This window comes from Panthera pardus, unplaced genomic scaffold (genome assembly GCF_024362965.1).
Source record: "Panthera pardus isolate Hobbes unplaced genomic scaffold, ASM2436296v1 HiC_scaffold_13, whole genome shotgun sequence".
In the NCBI taxonomy this organism is placed as follows: Eukaryota; Metazoa; Chordata; class Mammalia; order Carnivora; family Felidae; genus Panthera; species Panthera pardus.
The window spans coordinates 195,009,072-195,033,190 of record NW_026526688.1 but is presented as its reverse complement, the minus strand read 5'-3'; the positions used below and the strand labels follow the sequence as shown (position 1 = coordinate 195,033,190).

Sequence of the window (24,119 nt, the reverse complement as noted above, 5' to 3'; positions counted from 1 at the left end):
CACTTTGGATCTTCTGTCCCCCTCTCTCTCCTCCTTCCCACTTGTGCTTTCTCTCTCTCTCAAAAATAAATAAACATTAAAAAAATTAAAAAAATTCTTTATAGCATATGTTCATACATCATATATATGTATATACACACATATACATTATATATATAATCTTATAGCATATGTATATACATATATCCATACTTACATATTATGTATACTATCTAAGACATATGATATTCTTATTATATACTTGTATATATATGTACATATATTTTATATATATATAAAAGCTCTCTATCCTTTTGATTGTAATAAATATTCCATAAATACGTAATATTTTAAGAGTATAAAAATGTAGATATGTAAAATCTCATTTTCGTAAAAGATCTATCTACCTATTTCATTAATTCAAAGGCACACTTTTGCCTCCCATGTTTTAACACCTCTGGAATTAGAAAGTATCTTTTTTTTTCAAGTGTATTTATTTATTTTGAGAGAGAGAGACAGAGCGAGAGAAAGAAAGAGAATCCCAAGCAGGCTCCACACTGTCAGTGCGGAGCCCGACTTGAGGCTCCATCTCCCAAACTGTGAGATCATGACCTGAGCCGAAATCAAGAGTCAGCTGCTTAACCTGTTGACTCACGCCGGCACCCCAGGAAGTATCTTAAAATTGTACTGATCAAGTGGCAGTTAGGCTACAGTTATCGTCATGTGTTCTCGTTTCTAACTATTGATACTGCTGTGAATGATGTGCATCATTGATTCTGTGTCCTTTGATTTTAAACATCATTTAAAGTGTCTTTTCAAAGATTGCATCATGATTTGGCAATAAAACAGAGGTAGTGTGTATTCAGAAAGTCCCAGGAACCTGGCAGCAAGAAATACCTGACGTATCAGGGAGGCAGATGCCGTGTTGGGGGAAAAATACCTGTGATTTCATCTTTTCTTGCAAAGTAACCACCAAGTTCCGTGTGAGACGAGAAAGGAAGATATCCCAGAGCAGGTGAGGCTGTTCCATCCTGTTCCTGAGCATTGTGCAAAGGATTATGTGGTGCATTCCCAGGCACACAGCTAACGGTGGGAGGAAATCATCAATCCCTTTCATTTCAAAGCAACAAGTGGGTATGACGGATTCATGCCTCTGGTGAGACTATGATGAGTGTCACACTCTCAGTTTATTCTTTCTTAGTATATAAAGTAATGATGATGCATTTTATAGTCAATAGCATCTTAGATTTCATGAAATATGGCATATGAGTTTTATATGTACGTAAAAAGAAAAGTCTGGAGGAATTGTGTATCAATCAAAGTAATAACATATCTGACTTGTGGGCTTACGAGTGGTTTGGTTGTTTTTTTTTTTTCCATCTCTGCCTCCTGTTTTTTAAAATGTTTATTTATTTTTGAGAGGCGCGGGAGGGAGAGAGAGAGAGAAAAAGTGCAAGTGGAGAGGGGCAGAGAAAGAGGGAGAGAATCCCAAGCAGGCTCCGTTTGAGGGGCTCGATGCCACAAACCATGAGATCATGACCTTAGCTGAAATTAAGAGTTGGAGACTTAACTGACTGAGCCACCCTGGTGCCCCTGCTTGGTTTCGTTTTTAATTTTTTCCACAACCAAGACATTACTTTTAGAACAAAAATACTACTATTTAACAAAATTCAGGTTTTATATCATTTGTTTAAAAAGGTCAAGCATACAACTAAGAGGGAGCGAGGACGCTCCAGCCTACGTGTGTCCGCGGGTCACCTGGCTCCTGCCACAGCAGACGGTCACGGCCACACTTGTGGATGCTGACGAGGCTCACGGCATCTCGGTTCCAGTCCCAGCAACACGTAGTGTGTGTGTCCTTAGAAGTCAGTGATACAGCCTGAGTGTCGCCTCTCCTTGCCATAGAACAGGGGGGCCGATATCATATCTTCACAGGGCTAAGAACCGAGTGGAGTTTTCAGTTTTGAACCTCATCAGTTTCCGTGGATGTTGAATTACATTTCTGGGTGTGCAGGTGTGTGTGTGTGCGCGTTGGGGTGAGGAAACAGGGGTTTTAGGTTTAGTAACTTCTGGGTTAAATAAACTAACCTAATTTCTTGGAAATTTATGTGCGCTGCTGATACATCCAGTGAACTTTCCAGAAGGGCCGCAGGGTGAGGAAGCCTCTCCTGGAACTAGTGCTTTGTGTGATGTGAAGCTATTGAAACAGTTATCGCTTCCAGGAACTTTCTGGAAAGTTGACCTGGTGGTAAAGATGGCACCCATCATGGCCTCCAGTTCTCCCTGCTCGTCAGCTTCTAGAATGTTCTCTTCTCTAGGTTCTAACCTTGCTGAAAACTCGCCTTATACTTAAAAGAAAGCAAATAACGACCTCTTCCTCTGGTCTGTCAGGAGTTAGTCCTTCATCTGGCTTCCCTCTTCCCCTTGCCGGGTCCTGTGCCTGGACAGCAATCTCTGTGCAGCACAGCTGTTTCACTGATGTCACCCTTCAACACCTGGGTTCAGACTCGAATCCCTGGTGCCAGGCCTGGTGCAGGAGCTTGTCAGATACATATTCCCCAGCACGGTGGCTTCGATGGGAAGACAGGCCCTCGATTTCCTTCGCCTCAAGGAGGTGTCAGTGGATGGTGAAGAACCATCCTTGACTTCATCATGATGGCTAAGCAGTAATTCGGGGAAATGTAAAGTGCTCTTGCACATAGGATGAATAGAAGACACGAAAATCACAGAAAGCAAGCAAACCTTTCGGCATTTGAGTTCGAATCGTCAACCGCCAGTCTCAAATCGGTTAGTAGGTTGACCAGTCGCTCGATGTCTGGGCTCCACTACAGGATGGTCCTGAGGTTGGTGGGCCTGCTGTCGAATTCCATCAGTGGTCCCCTCCCACGGGGCCTGGCACGGAGAACCCCGACCTGGGGGTTAGGAGAGTTGAGTCCCAACTTTGCCACCAACCCACTTTGAGATCTCGCCGGGAAGAGGAACACTAGATAGCCATTCCTAATTCGGGTGCTTAGGGCAGGACATCGTTAGTAGGTTGTAGTCTTTAAAAAGCCTAGGTGGTGGTGGGGGGGGTGCATAACGTGCAGAGGCCTCAAGTAGGCAGGGAAGGACTGTGGTCATGCACGACCAGCTTTAGCTCAAGAGGAATTAGCCACATCACTTTCCACCAGGGGATTTTTCTGCCCCTTCGGGAAGTCTTGCTGGCTTATTCCAGCCCTGTCTCAGCTCCGCGATGTGCTGGTGTTCATGTTGCTCGCAGAGGGGCAGAGAGTGGTGGGGACAGTGGTAGCTGGGCGGAGACCAGGGGATGGCAAACACGGAGATGGTCTGTGCGGGTCTCCAGGGGGAAGCTACAGGCATTTGGCGCAGACGTTTCTGTGGAGGCGAGGGCGGTCTCGTCCCCTGCAGAACGTTCAGCGTTCTGATCTCCTCCCTTCTACTAAACGCCAGCAGGACTGAATCATCGTGATGACCGAGAACTGCTCCCCTGTAGTTCCGGTGCCCCATGGGACGGTGTCCCCTCCCTACCTGGCTTTTAGAACAACTGGAAGCCACAATGGCCAATTGCATTTCCCAGTATCGATATTTAGCTCCAACTTTATAAAGAGGCAGCACTTCCTCCTGGTCCGACGACTCTGTCGCTGTCAGGCCATGCCCAGAACGGCTGTGACCCAACCGCACACGCAGGTTTCGCACTGAGAATACCGTTTGAGGTGTTTCTGGTAATCCAATCTAAACCCCACAGGGCAGAGACTGTGGCTCCAGGACTTTGGGGCCTTGGAACCAACTCTGGCTTCTTCCCTTGACTAAGAAAAGCCACTTTCCATTTCTGAGCTTTGGTTAAATTCATCCACTTACATGAAAACGAGTAACTCTCTTGTTCTTGTGTCCAAGGTCCCTTCCAGATCCAACATTCAGTTCTACCGAGGGGCCACCACGGACTCCTACTTGAAAGTGAAAATGAACAGTATCTCCAACACCAAGTATTTGAAGAGAAGAAGTGTTTTTCACAGGAAGAACATTTAAAATACGGAAAAAAAAAAAAATCTTACCGCTCAAGTTTTGGAAACATCTTATAATTTATATATAAAATCTTGTAAGAAACCATGTAAAATGACAGAAATATCCACCTTACATTAAGAGTCAAAAAAAAATTCACACACACTGAATGTAAATTTTAATTATAAAACAATATGAACAAAACATTTTAAAATAATCTCAATTATTTGGCAACTCATCACATCCATTGCTAGAGACAAATTTGATCTTAAGAAAAATTTAATCTTATGAAAAAACTTAGGTTGGACAGTTTGTTCATATGGGAGTTAAAACATGTTTAAAAAAGAACCTGGCGATAAAGCCAGTTTCTATCTTGAAATCACCGTGTATAAAACAACATAAAATCCTGAAGCTCGATAGACAGGAGTGACCTAATCTCAATGCATTTCTCGTCACCGAGAAAGGACAATATGGAAAGAAAATGGGTAGAAGCCTCGGAGTAGCACAGAGGGGAGGAACGAACACCGACAGAGAGGTTTTTGCTGCAGGTGACGGGATGTAGGACCTCGCACGCCAGTGGGGCTGGAAGGAGAGCCACAGAGGCGAGCGTAATCTAAAAACAAGGTACATTCTTAAAAACAGTCACAGCTGTGAACAGAAAAGCAATGCAGACCCTTTCTGGAGCTAAACTACTTTACTGGGATACATGCGAGAAGATTCTGTATTTCCTGCCGGGTCATATTCATATAGTTACAAGGCAGGCAGCGTCCTAAAACATCTCTACTGATGACTGCATAGCATTGAAACCCACCCCACCCCCTTTTTTTTATAAAAAAAAATAATAAAATAAAATAAACAGATATATAGTAAAGTTCACAGATAAGTTTTCTCTGTAAAATAAATAAAGTGTTCATTGATTAGCATCATACATAGAGTAAAATACAACCTATTTTTACATGTTTATATACTGTACACAGATTACCAGTAGGCAGCCTGGTGTCTGATGGGCTGGAAGGGTTCGCATTAGTGACGTGTCCCATCGGGAAATCCCAATTTCACATGTTAAAATATACAACTACTTTGTTTTGAGTTCAGATACAAAGTAAACTTATTTTCCTTTATCTGAAATAAATGTACATAATATCTTCTATGAACAGTAGTTTATAAAGCTGTTTAAAACAGAACAAGAAAAAGCTTGCACCTAGAAACTCAGAGCACATGCATGTCCTTTCCCTGGTTTAAAAAAAAAAAAAAAAAAAGCTTATGGCCCCGAGGCTCGTCCCTCCTCTCTCCGTGGTGTCCCCCACAAGCCAGGGGCGGCGGTGGCCAGGATCACCGCTTGGCCTTCTTCGAAGGGGCTTCTTCCACCCTCTGCTGGCCTCTAGTTCGGGCTCCGGGGGGGCTGGCCTCCCTCTTGCGCTTGCTAGGAGGGGAGAGCTGGGCCTTCGATCTGCAGGAAAGAAAAGTCAAGGCAGTGATGAGAGCTGAAGGGAACGGCTTCAGTAACTTGGGAGTTCTTTAAACAAGGGGAGGTTTTGGACTTTAGAGCCAGGAGGAGAAAGCCCGGGTCACATTCCCGCAGGAAGAGGTGGCTCTGGGGGGGGGGGGGGGGGGGGAGTGCTGACTGGTCATGCGCTGACCACCTCATACAAACGGCACGAGGGCAGCTCGGAGGCCTGTAATCTGCTTCCAGCTCCCTCACGCTCCGGGTGCCCGCCTGGGTCCGAGCACCTTCTTCTCTGGGTCCTAGTTCTTCTGTCTACAAAGTAACCTCCTCCACGCACTGCCCCGAGTTGAGACGGCCAGTGGGACCCCAGCAGGGCTGTCCGCTACGTCTGGGCGAGGGCCTGATCGTGTTTCACGGGCCAGTTTACAGAGAAGGGCTGGCAATGGTAGAAAAGGCACCGGAGGGGGAGTTCGGGGCGGGTGGGGGAGGCGCACATGGGTGGCTCAGTTAAGTGTCCAACTTTGGCTCACATCACGGTTCATGGGTTCGAGCCCCCCATCAGGCTCTGAGCTGACAACTCGGAGCCCGGAGCCTGCTTTAGATTCTGTGTCTCCCTCTTTCTCTGCCCCTCACCTGCTCATGCTCTGTCTCTCTCTCTCAAAAATGAATAAACTTTTTTTTTTAAAAAAAAAAAGGCACTGGAATTTCCTAAGAGCATTCTGGCCAATCTCCTCGCTCTCCTGTCTGCCGTGACAATGATCTGTTGGAAACCCCAACGAATCGCGTCACTGTCCTGTTTAGTATTATATGGATGTCCCTGTTGACTATCTGATGGCTTTCAAGATAAAGTCATCCCGAGAATTCAAAAGTCCTTTACAGTTAGCCCTTGACTTCTACACCACCCTGGACTACGGTCCTGCCGAAGTCCTGCCGTTCCCAAACACGACATTCCTTTACGTTTTCGTGCTTTGACATGTGAATTCTTGGAGAATCACCCACACCTCCCGTCTAGCAAACGTGCGCGTTTTTAGGCCCCAGTTCAAAAGCAACTCCTTCCGGGAAGTCGTCGTCATCACAGAGCGAGCTGCTCTCTTCCAACTAGAGGATACAGTCATCGTTCTAGAACGACATATGAACAGACCTCCGGCAAATAGGAAATGCCACCGGCATTGCTTCTATTAAATTTCGTTCACGAAAATTTTGTTTCGGTGATAGAGGCAGAATGTGAACACAGGTGATGCTGCAAAACCGTTTTGGTGCGGTTGGGGCCAAGGAAAGTTGAAAATCACGTCCACGCGTCCGCGTCCGCTAGGCTGCTTCTCCAGGGCGGCTGCTGGGTCCAGTACCGGGTACGCAGGCACGTGTCCGCGCCTGTCCGTGTGCTACCCGGGAAGGAGAACACCGCGGAAGCCAAGTCTGCAGGGGCAGACCAGTGGGGCCACACCGACAGGAGAATGCGTTTGCTCTATCGTTCTTCTGACGGCACAGGGACAGAACTCAAACGGAGTCGGCTGCGCTTGTACAGGACGCGGTTCCGGCGGGCCCGCATGAGCTAACGTCCACCTCGAGCCGAGTCGGGGAAGCCGCCGTCCACTAAGTGAACACCTATTTGCCGAGCAGCCGGTGTATGGCGGGCCTGTGCCCCATGCCATGTGGCGGGGAACAGCAGCTCTCGGTCAGGGTGCTTCTTCCCGGCCGGTGGGGGGGCTGGGTGGGACCCCCAGGATGTGGTCTGTGACCAGCGGCACCAGCATCACCTGGGGCTGTTGGCAACGCAGACTCTTGGCCCCCCCCACCCCGCAGAATGGCAATCTTCTTCCTAGCGAGAGTGTCCATGATTGGTCTGCAGTTCCGCTTTGGGAAATACGGACCAGCCTTTCCTGAGATTCATCCCCTCCCTGATGAAATAAGGATAAATACCACATTCCACATAATGAGGATTAAATGGAGAATCTATGTGAAAGGCGCCTGGCCCTTTAGTCCGCTTCCCTTTCCAGGACGTGGGGATATCAGCGCATGTACACATTATACACACCCATATGCTGTGAGAAGCAAACTGTCGTAGGACAGGTCGCGGCAGCTTTTGTACAGCGTGAAGAATCTTCTATCTTTCGGTGCTATGACGTACGGAAAGTAAGACACGCCCCGCATCTCAAGGAAGAAGCTTACAGTCCAGAGGGGGACCCACTGCCATCCTCCGCACAGCAGGCGAGAGGTGAGGCAGGAAGGACAGCAAAGACACCGAAGCAGCGGGGGGGGGGGGGGGCCTCCTGAGGAGGGAGAGTCAGGATGGCAGTGCCTGGCTTACTGGGGGCTGGTGGCAAGGGCTCTGGAGACCCAGCACAAGCCAAGGACAAAAAGGAGGCCTCGGCGCAGCCTGTGGGAAGCGGCAGGACGAAGGGGGCTGTGGACGGTGGGGGCTGAGCCAGAAGCGGCCATTTTGCTCGTTACCCCATCGCCTCGCCAATGCTCCGGCTAAAACACAAAACGGTTCAGGGCTATGAGATGCCCGACCGTGCTGTGCTGGGTTAGCCAAGCACTCAGACCCGTGGCCACCTGGGAAGAAACACGCCTCGCCCTCGGCCCTGGTGGACGGGAGCCAGCAGGGAAGGCGCACAAGGGTCAAGGGCAAGTCCATGTAGGAGGGCCGACATTCCTTCCACAGCCACTCCAATTCCTTCTGGAGGAGGTTTCCATTTGGGAAACCAATGATCCCAAAAGACAGATCTTAAAGGAACTTGGGAAGAAAACATTATCGTACCAAAAATAGGCTCAGGGCATTAAAAAAGACTTGGAGTGTAAGCAGGGACTTACCTTCCTAATGGGGGAGAGTTACTAACTTTCTCGCTGGCAGATAACTTCTCTTTTGCTAATTTTTGGCGATTTCTAGAAGAAACTGTCTCTGGGCTGCCATGTTTGGATGCTGCAGGTGCCGATGGCTTGCTAGGATGCTTTCTGAAACAGATTACAGAAACACCGGGCAGTGGTACCCTCAGCATTCCAGTCCCGGGGCCTGTCCCGAAAGGACAAGGCTCCTCGTGGGTGAGTCAGAGAATGGGGACTAAAAGCAGAAAATGGTTGGTTTTCCGGACCGATGGTAAAAAGGGGACCTGATGTCGTCTACCACGAACTGCCCGCACAGCTCTGGATTTGCTTTGATTGTGTGGGAGGTTTTCCCATGATTTAGAGGAAGAGGAATCTGTGATAATAACAAATACACTGGCTGACAAGACAGCAATCCCCACAGTGCTCCCCGCGGGAGAGTAAGGGCCCAGAGTCACAGAAGTACAAGTCACAAGGCTAACGAATGAGGCCCTGGGACTGGGCCGAGTAACGGTCTGCACAGGTAACAGGGGACCGGAGAGCTGGCTCGCCAGGAAGCCCGGGAGAGAAAGCTCGTGTGAGCTGCTGTGCGGCTCCAGCGGAGAACGGAGAGCCGGGAGCACGGCTGGCTGCAGCGCGTCCCTACGAGATAAGGTGGGGCGATCCTCTCCCGGGTTCCTTAGCCCACACGTTGTGCAGGACACGTGTGCAGAGCAAGTGCTCCGGAGTGACACGGAAACTCTGGGGAACACATGGATGATGAGGGGGTTCAAAGTAAGGGGACACCTAGAAGTTGCCCACAAGCGTTTAGGGCAACACTGGAGAGACGCCCCCGGAGCAGATCCAGAACAAGGGCAGACGCCTCTGGGAGGCCAGCTCCTACTGCGCACAAGGGATAGAATGCCAAGCAGGGGTGGCTTCCCCGCCCCCGAGGACCCCGCCGCGGGAAGGCCTTCCGAGAGGAGCCGTGGGCGCAACAGGTTAGCAGCACTAACCTTACGTGGAGACCCCGGCCAACCCCCAGCATCTGGCATTAACCAGAGCCAGGGCCCTGGAACCAATCAACGGATGCCAAGGAATCGAAACTAAGACAAGAGAATCCCTTTGTAAGTCAGGAGCCCTGAAGGCACGTTAAGGAGAGCGCTGACAACCTAGGCGATCATGGAATCCGAAGTCAAGTCAGGTTTGTTTTCAAAGAATGAATTCGAAATGCCTGACCGCTACCTGCAGACGCTCACTCAGAGACCACAAGAAGGCCCACAGACTGGCCGTGAGGCGGGCCCGACTGTCCCCGCGGAGGCGGTGGCCCTGCAGCGGTTCTGAGCCCGATGCAGGGGACTGCGCTCCACTTCCCCGCCCTCTCCCACGCGCAGGGGACCGGACTCTGGCTCTTCTGCTTATCTGAGCTGCTGCAGCTAAAAACCAAGTACGAGGCCACCCGCCCCCTCTCTTCACCATGCGAGCTCCTGAAGTCTTGTGGCTCTGAAATCGGATTCTTGGAGAAACCAAACTGTGGCGCCAGTGGCTGCTGATGAGTTAAGTGCGGAGTGACCAGAACGGTGATTTCGGAGCACCTGGCTGGTTCAGGCGGCGGAGCGTCCGACTCTTGATTTGGGCTCGGGTCACGATCTCACGGTTCGTGGGTTCCAGCCCTGTGCTGGGCTCTGCACTGATTCTCTCTCTCTCTCTCTCTCCCCCTCTGCCCCTTCCCTGCTTGCTCGCTCTCTACCTCAAAAATAAATAAGCATTAAAAAGAAAAAAGAAACCTAAAAGAAATAGGTTGATTTTAAGTCTTCACGTAAACACACGTCACTATTACTGCTATACGACGGTGACAGATATAATCAAGTGATACTCTTGAAATAAATGTTCCTGAACTTTTTGCTGAATCTTGGGTAATGAAAGGACAGAAGATGATACCACAATTAGCGGCTTGTGAATCACCTTAAACATGGAAAATACTCTCGCTTTAGGAGGTTAATAAACCATAAAGTGATGCAACAGGTCTCAAAATGTGCCCTGGGGAAAAGAACACTGACTGATACTAACAGGTGCGGGTGGGGGTATAACTGGCGAATAATGTCTGTTCAGACAAAGTTCAACAGGTTCTTTCCTCTAGGACCACGCCAAGCCCTTGATATTCTCATGTGCACGGGGACTCCTGAAGGACAAAGAATTCACTGGCACTCCCAAAACTCATTTGTCCACGGCACTCTGTCTTCCAGAGGCTTCTGGCTGACCCAGGGCCTGGGAGAATGAACTCTGGGAAACATGAAGTTAACTCATGTGAGGAAAAAGTGGTCGCGTGCGGGCAATTTCCCACGGTCAACCTGGTCCGTGCCACCGGCTGCACGCGCCTCACCAGTGACGGGTGTGCCTGCCTCCTCTCTCGCTGGAGCTGAGCCGGCTGCAGGCGGGGCCTGTGTGCGCGCCTCCCTTCCCCCACGGGCCCAGCACGGAATCCGAGACACCGGGTGACGCTCAGTAAGGAGCTGTACCGGGACCGAACGGGTTCCACCGAACAGGCTTTGGGACCCTGGCAAAGACTCGAATGTGAGGGTGGAAGGCGGGTTTCTCCGAGAACTGCAGGGTGCGAGGGCTGAGAGCACGTGCTCTCTGCTCAAGATACAAGGAAAGGACACAGCTTACGCCGCGGCACGAGGGGGTCAATGAAAAGAGAATCCCGTGAAACCCGAAGCTGCTTTCTGATGGGAGAAGCTGGTGAAGGCCTTTGGAAGCTCTCTGCCCCCGTTACCTCTGAGCCTCGGATCTGGTGGTGGACCTCGTGGTGGCTCCCGAGGGCTCATCCTCTTCCTCCTCTTCCTCGTCCTCCTCAGACTCCGGGTCTTTCTTGTCCTCGGTGGCTTCAGACACTGATTTCTGGCGTTTCCTTTCTGGCTCTGAAGATTCTGCTCAAACAGAAGGGTAACACCTGGATTCTACAATTCCCCGAGACACTTCCAGAGGAGAGTCATGGCGCTTAGAGCGTAGGATATGAGGGACTTGGAGGCAGAAGAAGCGGTTTTCCATTTCCTTTTGTTTCAGCACTTGCAACTCAGAACTGTTTAACTTAATCTCAAACACATTTGGGATAGTTTACTTAGGCAGTTCACAGCCAGCATTCACGAAAAAGCCACATGTACTCAGAAAAGCATCTGGGATGTACCATTTCTGACATGGGATTAGAGCCATTTCACACATATTTATGTAATATTAATACTAGCTGTGCCCCACTGGATTTTCCCTCATCCAGAGAAAAACTCTTAAAAAGGTGATTTTGAAACGGTAAGACTCCGCAATTAAGAACGTGCCAGAAACATACCAGCGTCGTCTGACAGAGTGAGCGAGCGCTTGGGCTTTCTTCCTCTCCGACGCACGCTCGCTACTGCTTTTTCTTCACCATCATCCTAGAAGCAGTAACGATAAAGTGAAAAGGGTGGTTAACTGAACACTTACTGAGTTTATTCCTAAAGGACGTACCTCGATGAGAAAATTAACACTTACATTGCTTGTACTTCTTTCTTGTGGGGTAGTGGTTTCTTTACTGGACTCATCTTTAAGAAAAGGAAAATCTCTGCATTAATACTTGGTGTAAAATCAATTTTCAACAGTCTGGCTTGTTGTCTCCGAAAGTACCAGTGCTGATTAATGCCCTGTTACCCCAGCTGTCACCATCTTGTATCAGGCAAGCGGAGCTCGAGTCAGAATACCCAGCAGAAAGTACATCTGAATCCAAGTCGAGACCTCCAATCTGTGCTTCAGACCCGTCAGAGGTCACCTGCGCCATCTGGGAAAATTATTTAAATTCCCCAAGCCTCAGTGTTTCACCTGTAAGCTGAGGACCTGGCTTAGCCCACCCTTTCAGCTCGAATGCTCTGAACCCAGAAAAGGAGGAGGAAAGGGACATCTGGGACACCTCGGGACACACCGGGAGCTGCGCATCAGGACGAGAGACCTCACGGAGACCTCAGTGTAGCTCCCTCTGTTATAATCCCCATTTTACAGTTAGGAAAAATGAGGCCCAGGTAACTTGATGTGAGTAATCTGTTCGGAGGCACATCACAAGTGCATGCTAGCTGGAATGCTCTGACTGTAAACAGTTATATCGGAGCACTGAGAAAAGCACATATTAGAGGCCGATTTTAGGTTGTGTGTGCCTGCTCTTTACATACATGCTTCCTGTAGATGTTACAGCTTTCTGACGGTGTATCTGAAGTTTAGTTTAGGGCGCTGTCTGAAGTTATTAAAGTTATGGGGGAGCTCACTAGACACTTGGGTGAGGACCGTGTGGTCACCCTTCCCTGCATCACTCACTGATGTAGAGGGAACAGTCACGTCAAGAAGGCTGGCAGTGGAGAAGCCTGCCTCAACTGGCCATCGTTACCCAGACTCAGAAAATCGCTGCCAAACCACTGATCACGCAGCTCAGGTTAGACTCTTTAGAGGGGATTCAAGTTATAACAAGTTTCTTGTTACATGGATTCAAAATACTATAAAATTACGAATAAAAACTGGTTAAAAACCAAACATAAGAAGTCCCCTTTGTAAAAAAAAAAAATCAATAAAAAAAATAATAATAATAATCAGCCAACCTTAATTTTCCAAGAGACAAGAAAAACTGGAATTTGATCACAAGATCAAATGTGATCAGTTAAATGTGGAGAAGTTTTTAAATCACGTATTTGCTTTACCTTTGCTTTACCTTTCCTGATCTAACCAGCTATTTATTTGATCCCAAATCGTGGTCACATTCATCTTTTTGCCTGCGCCAATCCTTTAAAACCCACCGATGGGTCTTGTTGGTTTTAAGTACAAAGTTTTAAACCACGAAAGTAATATATACACATTGTACAAATTCTGGAAAATGCAGGTAATGAAAAGAACACGGAATGTTCCCATGATCCCACCACCCCGGGCCAATCATTGTCAACATTCTGGAGTATTTTTCTCCTTGGAACGAGGACCAAAATAACGGAAGCAATTTTATCTCTTGCACTCTGCCTCTAGAACTGCACAGGCTACTTTCAAAGCTGTGTGAGAACAACAGGCTTTTGAATATCAATTCCTATCTTCCTGGTACGAGTGCCCAGTCCCCAGCCTGACCCGTCTCTCCCTTAAACATACCTAGTAAATTATGGTTTGGACACAGCAGTGTCGCCCCTATTTTACTTTTGGTTGCCTTCACCCTCCTCTCTGGAGGCTTCCTCAAGAAGCCTGAAGCCAAGAAGGGCTCCTGTCACAAGAAAGGCCAGTAGCAAGAGTCTCCCAGGGCTACGAGGGCAACTGTTGAAACCCACTTCACTGAGAAACAATGAAACTCTGAAACCTTCCCCCATAGGCTGCCGCCTCCGCTCTGTCCCTAGAGCCCGTGCAGAGCAACGCTCGAGGCATACCTGCTTGTGTTAATTTTGGTTTGCTGCCAGGTGGAGACTGTTCTACCTAAATTTAAACAAAGAAAAAACTGAAGTCAGCAGTTAGTTGTCACCACCAAGAAAGTCAGCAATTACGTAAGGAAGGTTCAAGATCGCTACGACGTAGGCAGAATCTGTGGAACCTGTCTCCTGCCGTTGGCTAGGTCTACCAAGAGAACATGGATGCCGTGCTTGTGAACGCATGGTCTTTCCACAGGAGGACCGGGGCTGCCACGAGCCTCGTCCCCGGCTGCTCTGCTGCTATGCTGGGAGAGGAGCACTGGAGGGGACGTGGCATGGCCCACTGTTAATATTCCCCAACTCGGGCAAACCATCTTACACGTTGTAAAGTGCATTCACACGTGGCTCCTCGGTCCTGCTGTCTTCTAATAACTCTACTGAGAGAAGCACGAAAGGTACTGTTACGGTTCTTTACATCCAAAGACACGGGAGTCTCTAGAGGCTCACATCACTAGCCTAGTGCACAGCTCTGGCAGTAAGTGGCAGAGTGGAGACTCCAGTCCCATTTGGTTTTGTCAGAACACTGGACGTGTTTGTCCTTCTAATAATGCTGCCCTTGAAACTCATGCAGTGAAGTCTTGACGCAATGATTTTGTTGGACGGTACACGTCAGGGCCAAAGACAAAGAAAAGATAAAGTATCGCTGAGGATTTTCCTGCACTGATATCAGGGAGCATTTTATCACGAAGGGAACTCCATAGGGAGTAGTAACAGGTGAGACACAGGGAGGGTTTCCGTAAAGAAGCCATTATCTAAAAATCACACACAACAGCCATTTTCTACATCTTAATCAAGGATGACAAGAAGGTAAGTCCCTACGTAATTTCTATATAACCAAACTCACACGTGAGGGTGGGATCGGACTGAAAAACAGTATGTTTACGTAAAGTTACTGGTAACTGAAATGTTATTTAAATGGTTATTCAGGATTCTATTTGAGGAACTCGTTCAATGCTTTCCAAATATTAAAAAAAAGTAAAGTGGTTCAGAACACGAATCCTGCAGTATATACTATCCAGGTCCAGAGCAAATGCTCCCAGATTTCTCACGCGCTGCAATTACTCACAGTGACAACACCAGGATCTGTTTTGCAATCTTCTTCTAAAAAATACAAAAATAAAAATCTCACTTAGAAAATCAGTTTGAAAATATTTTTTTTTTTTTTTTTTTTTTTTTTACATAAGCTCTATGCCCGATGTGGGCCTCAAACTCACAACCCTGAGATCAAGAATCTAACGACTGAGCCAACCACGCCCCCCTGGAAACGTCTTTCCTGTGAACCGAGAACACATGAAAATAAATACCTACTTGTTTTTAACGCTGTTTCCACGGGGTATTTACGGGGTCTTCCTCTTTTCCTTTTAATAATTACTGGCTGATCCTCCTAAGGGGGGAAGGAAACAGAGAGCAATAAAATTTTGTTGTTGTCTCCAAATGAGATTTAGAGTTCTCTCCTAAGACGTAGGTCTCAGATCCCAGCTCTGTCACTTAAAAAAAAAAACCTGGCCCAGGGCTCCATTCCCAGTCGTGCATTCTGTCACCTTGTAAACACGGAGAGCTGTACTACTAATCCACGGAGTCCTGGGGATTAGGTGATGAGCTAACGGAAGTGAGTGCTTAGTGTCAGCTTTTACTTCTGCAGTCGACCTATGTGTGCACTTAAATATGGATTCAGTCCTAGTCACTTGTGACCAAATGTTATCCCTTATAAAAAAAATAAAGTAGGCCACTGATCTTCTCATACACAAGTGTGAGAAAACGAAGAGAACTATTCAGAAGTTGTATCAAGTCAGGCAAACTTGGTCACAGTCATCTGGATGTGGCTGGTGTACAGGTTGTTTCCCTTGATTTATGGGCCTGTCTCAGGCCAGCGGGATTCTGCCTCCACCGCCTCCCCCGCCCCAGGCTCTGCACATCCCCCAGAGTAGAGGGGGATGTGGCTGCAGGTCGGCCTGCCCTCCTAAAAGTGGGTCCCATTCAGCACTCGCTGTGGGCCTTCTGTGCACCCGGCTGTGCTGTCCCCGTTTCGTCCTGTCTAGACTCCAGGGCTCAGCAGTCCTGCTCTCTGACCTAAACACTGAGGTACAGCTCTGGGCTGATCCTACATGGTCGTGACAGAAATAGGTCTCTTAAAATGTTCCGATGAAATGAAGTGAAAATGAAGAGAACAAGATTAACCACAACGACACCGATGATACGACGCGCGGCGTGAAACGGTGGCCCAGCGCGCTGAAAACACGAACGACCTCAAAGGCACCTGGCAAAAACTTTCGGTAATCGCCTTCAATGCACTCCGTTTCTCGTTGGCACTCGCGTACCTGAACAAGAAGACAGGAAGGATACTGCTTGACTGCTTACCTCCTGAGATTTCACCGTGTCGTCGTCATTCTGCTCCGTCTTTTCGCCAGCAGCTTCCCCGCCGCTGTATTCGTCTGCAGAAAGAGCACAGCTCAGTTCACTGCCGGGGACCCCGGGCAGCCGCGTCGCCACCACACCCGTCCGAGTGGCCTACGCGGTCCCAGTCACCGAGGCGCACACACGCCATCCCCAGGCCTATGCCGCCCAAGTTAAGGCACTGGAGTCTGGCTAACTGATAAGCACACTTTGGGTAGAGTTAAGATCCAAATTCAAAACGATTCCCAGGCCCTGGGGCTATGAAGTGTGAGCCACTGGTTTCTCCGGGAAGGACAGCTGAGTCCTGCGCAGCTTTGGCCAGCGAAGCCTGGGGACAGAGATGCTGGCACTCGGAAGGATTAGTCTCTCCCAACAACGTATCTAAGTCTGTGTATCACTCACCTTTTTCGTCCGTGGCCCGTGAGGCAGTGCTGTTCGTCTTAGAGCTCATTTTAGATAATTCTTCCAGATCTCCTGCGTTCTCCTCCTATGGAGAGGTTGAACAAGACCAGAAGCTTCCTCACCCTGCCTCCTTTTGTCCTTCCCAAAGTTTTCCTTTCTGTTTCAAAGCGTATTTCCTAGGAGTTTTTGTAGAAGTTTGTTGCACAATTTTTAAAAAGTAACTGTTTTTGCTGCTAGTGAGGCTATACCAAAAGATAGAAATTCCCAAGGTAGACCCACAGGAGATAAGGCTAGACTCTACAGCAACAAGGCCATTCTTTTTTCCCCTGCAAAACAGAAATCACTCCTCCTCCCTCAGGCTGGATTTTGTCTTTTTGAGAGAAACTCCAGAGAAGAACTGATAGGAGTTTGCAACAGATTTCTTTTGTTCGTTGGGAGGTGGAGGAGGGGGTGGGGGGTGGGGTGGGGAGGGATAAAGGGGAAAGTGCCTGCGAGAATCTGGGGGGATCCAGCTGGGCTGATTTAGAGCAATGGTCTCGCAACATATGAAGTCATCCCTTAGGGGCAAAAAAGTTTTGAGCAAGAAACACTGAAATGCTATACTGTAATACTAACATAGTACGTAAACAAAACCACATCAATTAAAATATAAAATGAGAATTCTGTCTTACGACATTGAAAATATTATCGGTATGTGATTTTTTTAGTGAAAATGGTTGGTATCTTTGACCTAAATTTAACATGAAAAAACTTAGGTGAAATTGAAGGGAAAATATAAAGGTACCCCTTCGACCTGGTCTCTCCAAATCTAGGTGTACTGTCTCAGGATTCTTGTTCAGCACAGGGCAGGGGGAGGGATGCGGTTAAAATCCTCTTTCTTTCCTTCACCAGGACCAATTGAAATTCATGACGTTACATGGCTCCCTCTCTGGTTGTTAAAATTCTGCCACTACTTTTTATTTAGTTCATCGGTCACTGGGAGAAAAGAGAGACTCTGAACTGGTTTTACTAAGCTAGAATTCAACCGCATGTATGGATATAAGCTGACTTCAATACTTCGGGAACAAAGTGGAAAAAATAAATTAGGGAAAGAGAGAACAGGGAGACGGAACTAGTTTGGGAGAGACAATAAGCAGTACTGAGTCTCAGAAATGGAAGCGTGCCCAAGAAGAGGTGTCGCCAGGAAATGCAGAAACGGGGGCCTGGAGAGCAAGGGCAGAAATACAAATTTGTGAGCCGCCTCCCCGAGTCCTCAGGGGAGAATAAGACCATGTGAACGAGAGGCAGTGGGTGAGGCCAAGCCTTGGACTACTTCTATTTTAAGTCCAGGAAGTAAAGTAGAAGGCAGAATATCGAATTTTTAAAATAACATGATGCGTCACTGTATTTCAATGTTTTGGTGCGAGCACATGGGTAGCCTATGACACTTTGGAAGAAAACACCTAGAAACCTGAAGTCAGTGAATATGACTGAACAGAAACCTAAGCAATGGTTACATATAAACTGTGATGTTACTGCCCTTACAGCTTCAAATGATAAAGTGCAGTATTTGTTGTTTTGCAGGATCCTAAAAAATATACCTTTTATGATAAAGCGACTATTAGAGATACATGAAGTAAAAAGGATACGAGAATGAGAAAGAATATCATAATAAGTATTCACGGTGATGTAATTAGGTTGCCCCCAAACCTAACATTAATATGTGGAAAAAATACCTTTGTATCTTGCGGCTCAGTTTCAGAACACTGTGCTGTTTCTATTCTGGAATCTAGGACGTCTGGATTTTCATCTGTAAATCAGTTTGGACAGAATCACAAAGGGATAAAAGCTAAATGAAAAATGAAATGCATAGTTCTATTTTAAGACACTTTAAGGCTTCTTTTTTAGTCTTGTGACATAGTGAAGCCAAAAGTTACTCTAAATGTATTTATGTCACGTGACTTGAGCACTGAACACTGACGGTGGCCCTGGCAAAACCAAGAAAGTAAAATATAAAAAATAAAACAAGAAATCCACAAGTGCTCAGATGACACCAAAAGAGCAGCAGGTTCCATGGAAAGGGCTTAGGGCACACGGAGTTCCTGGAGATACGTTAGCACCCTCAATGAGTTACCACCTAGAAGGTGTAGCTTAGGGATTAAGACCACGGGCTTGGGAATCAGATTTACTTGGTGGAATGAAGTCATCGTCTCGCCAAACCTTCATTTACAAATTCATTTACAAAATGGTGATGATGCCTAACTCACACAGTTATTATAAACGTGTATAAAATAACATGAATGGTGCCTAAAATATGAACTCGAGAATTAAAAAATAATTACATGCTCCTAACCAAAAAAGGAAATTCTTTTTCACATATTCTTTCTCACATATTATTTAATAAGCATTTATTGCATTTCTATTTTGTGTCAGGTATCAGTCTCTGTACCATCCAATACGGTAGCCATTAGCGACATGTGGCTGTTGAAATTTAAATTAAAATCGAATGAAGTTATAAATCCAGCCTTCCGTTCACACTGACGGCATTTTACTGCTCAACAGCAAGCCACACGTGGCTCTGGCTACTGTACTAGACAAAACAAATGCAGAATATTTCCACGCCTGCAACAAGTTCTATTGGATGGCACTGTTACAGACCATGGGAAAGTCAACAATATGAAACACAGAAGGGCTACTGCATTTATGCTTCACTAACACACTTCACGAGCTCTGTGGGGCATCTGTTTATGATAGAAAATAAGGAAACTGGTGGCCCCTGGCAGGGTCCAGGCACAGGTTACAGAGGGACCCATAAAACCCAGGGTTTATGTCGGTCCCAGTGATTGGGTCTTCTGCATGTAGTTTCTAGATCAAGTCCAGAAAAATCCTTGAAGTGCCAAGCCAGTCTGGACGCAAACTGGACTCAAGAGTTGTGAAGTAAGTAATTATCACCCTCAAAAATTTTCTAGGATGTTTGCCCAGTATTTTGGATGTAAAAATAATATGATCTTCAAAGATGTCTAAAAGAGGAACATATATATTCTACATACCCAGTTCATCTTCTGAAGAGGGGTAATGCTTCTTTCTTTTTCTTTTAGGCATCTGCCTTTCTTCCTCTTCAACCTGGAATGAAGAATGACTATATTAAAGGCAATACAATCTGGGACCACATCCATTGAAATGACAGCACATTATATTAGCTTCTAGCCTTTGAAATAAATTTTCATGCAATTTTTTTTTTTTTTTTTAAATCTAGGATAGCATTTTTGGCATCTAGATTTGGAGGAGACTTATTTTGTGAGCCTGAGTCTTTTTCTTTTTTGGATCTGAATGTAAATCCATACGAAACATCTAAATCTGTTTCTGGTTAAATACTGTAATCCAACAACTCTAAAATATGTTCCTAAAGAAGTATTTCTCCTTTTTACCATCCCTGAAGTCCAGCTATGTCTTACAATCAATGGCATGTCATAAATGAATCGGTAGGGCTCTTCTCCTCCTCAGTGGCCCAGCAAAGAGCCAAGGAAAGGCAGGGTATGAAGTAACACTTAACCTTCCTGACTGTACAACGTGGACACATCCCAATAACTACTTACACAACACAAGAGCATAAACAGATAAAAGGGATACGGAGATTCATTTAATTTTTAATACATACAAAAAAGGGAAGCCTTTCTCCGTGCACCGGTGAAAACACTAGGTACAAACCGTGAAATACTTGAGTTTCTTATGAAAACTCACCTCTTTAGGATTTGCTTCAACACTGTGATCTCTTAAGGCTTCTGTGTTGTCTTTTCTGCCATTGGACATCTCTGATTAATAAACAACAAAAAAGAAAAAAAAGGTTAAATTATTCATTCCGGTACTTATTTGAGGGGCGTGCGTGGCAGGGGGAAGGACACTTCATAAATCTTTGTGACGGGGTCCTCACGGCAACTACGTCACGTAAGCTCCGCGATTTCCATTTGTAAAATGTGAGTAAATGGGTTTGTGGAAGGATGGTCACTGGACTCTACACAGAGTAGCGCCATTTTCCTCCAGCCCATGTAGCAACATCTTGTGAAGACGTATCCAAGGAAAACAAGTCCTTGTTTCACAGTCCTCCGATTAGCGAACATTCCTGAGTCTGATAATACTAAATATAGGAGACGATGTGGAGCTGTAATTGGTACACCACCTGGGGACAGCTGGGCACAGTCTGTGAAGCAGAGGAGGCGCCCAGCCGCTCAGCAACCACACACCCAAGTCACAGCCACACGACTACGCGTTGGGAAACAGGTACAAGATCACGCACGGCAGCACTCTTCGTCATTGGGAAAAGTTGCTAGAACCCAAACGTCCACCAACCAAAGCAAAACAGGATGAAGGTGGTCTAGTCCCACGGTGGAATACTAAACAGCACCCGAAACCAAGTAACTGGAGTTACACACGTCAACACGACAGAACTTCAGGACGTGATGCCGAATGAATGGCCTCCAAATAAGGCGGGGGAGTGGGGGGTCAGCTTCTCCGTGTATGCAACATCAGGCTACAATTTTCTGGGGAAATACATACAGCGATTGTAGAAGAGTGGTTCCCTTTGGAGTGGGTTGACAGAGAGGGATTGGGATCAGGGAGGCATACAATGTGGTTTCAATTCTATCTGTAACATTTTTTTTCCAAAATGCCGATAGAGCAGATATACCAAATTTTAAGATATGACAAAACTAGGTGCTGAGTATTTGAGTGTGTAGAATTATGGCTGCTTTACTTTGGTTTGAAACACGGTACATAACATGTTACAAAAACACCTCTTTCCCTATTCTTGGAGTAAGGTGCCCACAGCAGGAATCGACTAAAGTCTATGTTCTGCTTGAGAGGAGAACTATCCCTCTGCAATTGGCAGCCTCCATAGGTTTCGTGGAGGCCTGACTCCCGGGGAAGAGCCACATAACCATGACAACCCTGATCTACCAAACTGGGACTGTCTGTCTGAAGGCAACACAGGTACTTAGCACAAGTACTGAGCACAAGTACTTAGAACTGGTCTTACAGTACAGACCACGGGGAACTATGCGTTTTGTGTTCCCGCCGGATTTAAGTCCACTGTGAAGTTACCGGCAAAGTTCTAGTAGCTATTTACGGCAAGCCACCACTCACTTATCTGCTAGAGGGCCTTGAACAAACACTGGACTTCTCCAAGCCTCAGTTTCCTCAGCTACAGAAGTGATGCTGCTAACACCTACCAAATGATATGACTTGAGTAAGAGCGACTTTGTGAAGTAATCAGCATAGGGCCTGACAGACAGAAGGCCCTCGACAAATGGTAACTACAATTAATACTAACGTCAATAGTACGAAATTCATTAACTTACCTTCTTGGTTATGAGATTTGCCATGAATTTCTTCATTTGTTCTGGAGCCTGAATTTTTGACCTAAACATACCATAGGAAAGGTTATTTATGGATTGTGTCACCAAAGTCTTAAAGGCAGAGAAAACAAATAAGGAAGATAGTGGGCACAATCTGGTAGTCTGTGGGAATGCTGAAATGGACTAGAACACATGCTCAAATTTCACCCAGAAAAAAAAAAAAAAAAAAAAAAGTTCAAAAACTAAATTTCACCCAGAAAAAAAAAAAAAAAGTTTAAAAAATAAATTTCACCCCGAGGCAGAAGAGCAGAGTGCTTTTGAAGAAGTTTTGGTTTAACAAATTATCATCCCACTGTGTTTACTCTCCTTGTCTTTAAAATGGTTATGGTAAAAGTGTAAGAGGTAAGAAGAATTTTCTGATTTCTATGAATTCTCTTCCCATCCAATGATCCCTCATGACCTTTTTCCCCCTCTTTATTTAAAAATGCTGAAGGATTCTGTCATTCTGTCATCATCTCTCTCTGGCAAATCTTGTCAATTGTGCTTTTATTTTTTTAGCTGAGGGAAGTCTTAGAATACCCTACAATACTTGAAATCTTAGCTACAGAACTTTATGAATACTTGGAAAGGACAGTGATGCCCTGACTGGGGAAAGGCAGCTGCCGGGGGGGGGGGGGGGGGGCCTCAGGGAAATGAGGCGGGGTAGAGGCCTCCACATTTGGAATCCTTTTGGAGGATAAAGCTCAACCAAACCCAGTGGGCTTTTTTCTCTTCCTTCTCACTCAGCTGACTGTGGAGGAGTTTCCAGCTACCATACAGGATGTTTCAAAGGGGTGAAGTTAGCCCTCTGATATCTGCTGGTGCAGAGCTCCCCCAGTTCTCTGGGGCACCGGAAAGAACGTGTCTCTTTGCAACTTGCAAGCATTTTACAAAATGTTCTCTCCTGGTAAGATATCAGGTCCCTTGTGCGTTAAGAGAGATATAAAATTTCTTCCCAGCACAAAAGGGATTATGACAGCCACCGCTGGGAAAGAATACGTATGCATGACAATCACAGTTGAGTATCTTCAGAAAAGCTTTCCCCAAACATAAAACGCCCTGTAGTTTTCAAACGGTTTTGTCCACAGCACCAGGATAATTTCAGACGCCGCAATCCAATGATCAAACTTGCTACCATTCATAAAAAATAGAAAGTTCATAGTTCTTTGAAGGATTGCATTAGTAATCACCAGGTGAGTTTCCTAGTCTAAGGTACGCAGGCCTTCTTCGGTTTCCTTAAATGCTTCAAGACACTGGTCTAAGGAGTCACTAGCACGTGGTACTGCTGAATTCAGGGAGACCCTTTCCTTCTGAGGAAAACAACTAAATTTCACGACTTCAGGGGACACAGTTGAACGCTGGCTGGCAGTCAGCGCAGCGAGAGCAGTCAGTGTGCTGCTCTCGAGTGGAGAGCACATTACAAGCAGCCTCCCGTCTCCTGAAGAATGCACAAGACTGCCCTTCTGCGAGACGCCCCTATACATTTGCTCTCAGGACACCAGACCCCGAGACAAAACCCAAACCGTGACGGTGACTTACGTTAAGTGATTCATTCACTGAGAAAGGCTCCCCCTGTGGTCCAGCTGTTCAAAAACAAAAATGAGAAATAAGGAAACCGAATACGGTTTCTGAACCACAGAGAAACAAATTGAGAACTTTCTAAGGTAAGGTAGGGGCTATGCCGCTAAGTGGCCTAGCTGCCTTGTGAACTATGAGATTCTGACCAATTGTTTTCTACAATTCGTGTCTGCCATTATGCCAGAAAAACAGGAATTATTGTTGTCTGCATTTTTATAATAATGGCAGTGGTCCATCAAATCGCTGCAGCTATTTCACTATGTTGGTGATCTGAAGCTTAGAAGAAAGGGAGACCTTTGCAAAGTGACACGGGTTTAGGTGCAAAGTGACACGGGTTCATTTAAAAATAATGTCATCGAGCAAAAAGTCAGATTCTATCCCTTCAAAAGCAACGGTCTATTTATATTCTCTGGAAACTTGAAGTACAAGGTCTACTGTTTCTACTCAACAATGACAGAACACACATTTTTCTTTTAAACAACTTCCTTTTACGTAAGTAGATCTCTTATTGAATCGTACCTAAACACAGTGAAGTCATCTGGATTATACTGTGGGAAAAAAGACTTCAGAATCCAAAAACGTCACCTTGACAATTAACAAGGGGATGTTAATTATTTGTACTCTAACACATACAGACCAATTTTAACTAACGCATCTAGGTTTTGGATAAATTAGTCACTGTTTTTTGTTTGTTTT

General features: G+C 46.3%; 1 protein-coding gene across 2 annotated transcripts in view; it reads right to left on the bottom strand.

The window, feature by feature from the left end:
• Window positions 1-4,133: 4,133 nt before the first annotated feature.
• Window positions 4,134-24,119, bottom strand: part of BOD1L1 (biorientation of chromosomes in cell division 1 like 1) — a 53,586-nt gene continuing 33,600 nt past the window's right edge. Inside the window, exons 13-27 of one of the 2 annotated variants that reach the window (XM_019453688.2) lie at window positions 23,385-23,428; window positions 21,810-21,870; window positions 20,197-20,267; window positions 19,506-19,578; window positions 18,192-18,265; window positions 16,477-16,561; window positions 16,039-16,112; window positions 14,989-15,064; window positions 14,747-14,781; window positions 13,642-13,687; window positions 11,753-11,802; window positions 11,571-11,655; window positions 11,004-11,157; window positions 8,240-8,380; window positions 4,134-5,428 (exon numbers count right to left, since the gene is read on the bottom strand). In XM_019453688.2, the coding sequence (XP_019309233.2) occupies window positions 5,311-5,428; window positions 8,240-8,380; window positions 11,004-11,157; window positions 11,571-11,655; window positions 11,753-11,802; window positions 13,642-13,687; window positions 14,747-14,781; window positions 14,989-15,064; window positions 16,039-16,112; window positions 16,477-16,561; window positions 18,192-18,265; window positions 19,506-19,578; window positions 20,197-20,267; window positions 21,810-21,870; window positions 23,385-23,428 (1,187 nt within the window). In that variant the 3' untranslated portion in view covers window positions 4,134-5,310. The remainder of the gene's footprint in view (window positions 5,429-8,239; window positions 8,381-11,003; window positions 11,158-11,570; window positions 11,656-11,752; window positions 11,803-13,641; window positions 13,688-14,746; window positions 14,782-14,988; window positions 15,065-16,038; window positions 16,113-16,476; window positions 16,562-18,191; window positions 18,266-19,505; window positions 19,579-20,196; window positions 20,268-21,809; window positions 21,871-23,384; window positions 23,429-24,119) is intronic. The other variant, XM_019453689.2, reaches the window with a different exon arrangement.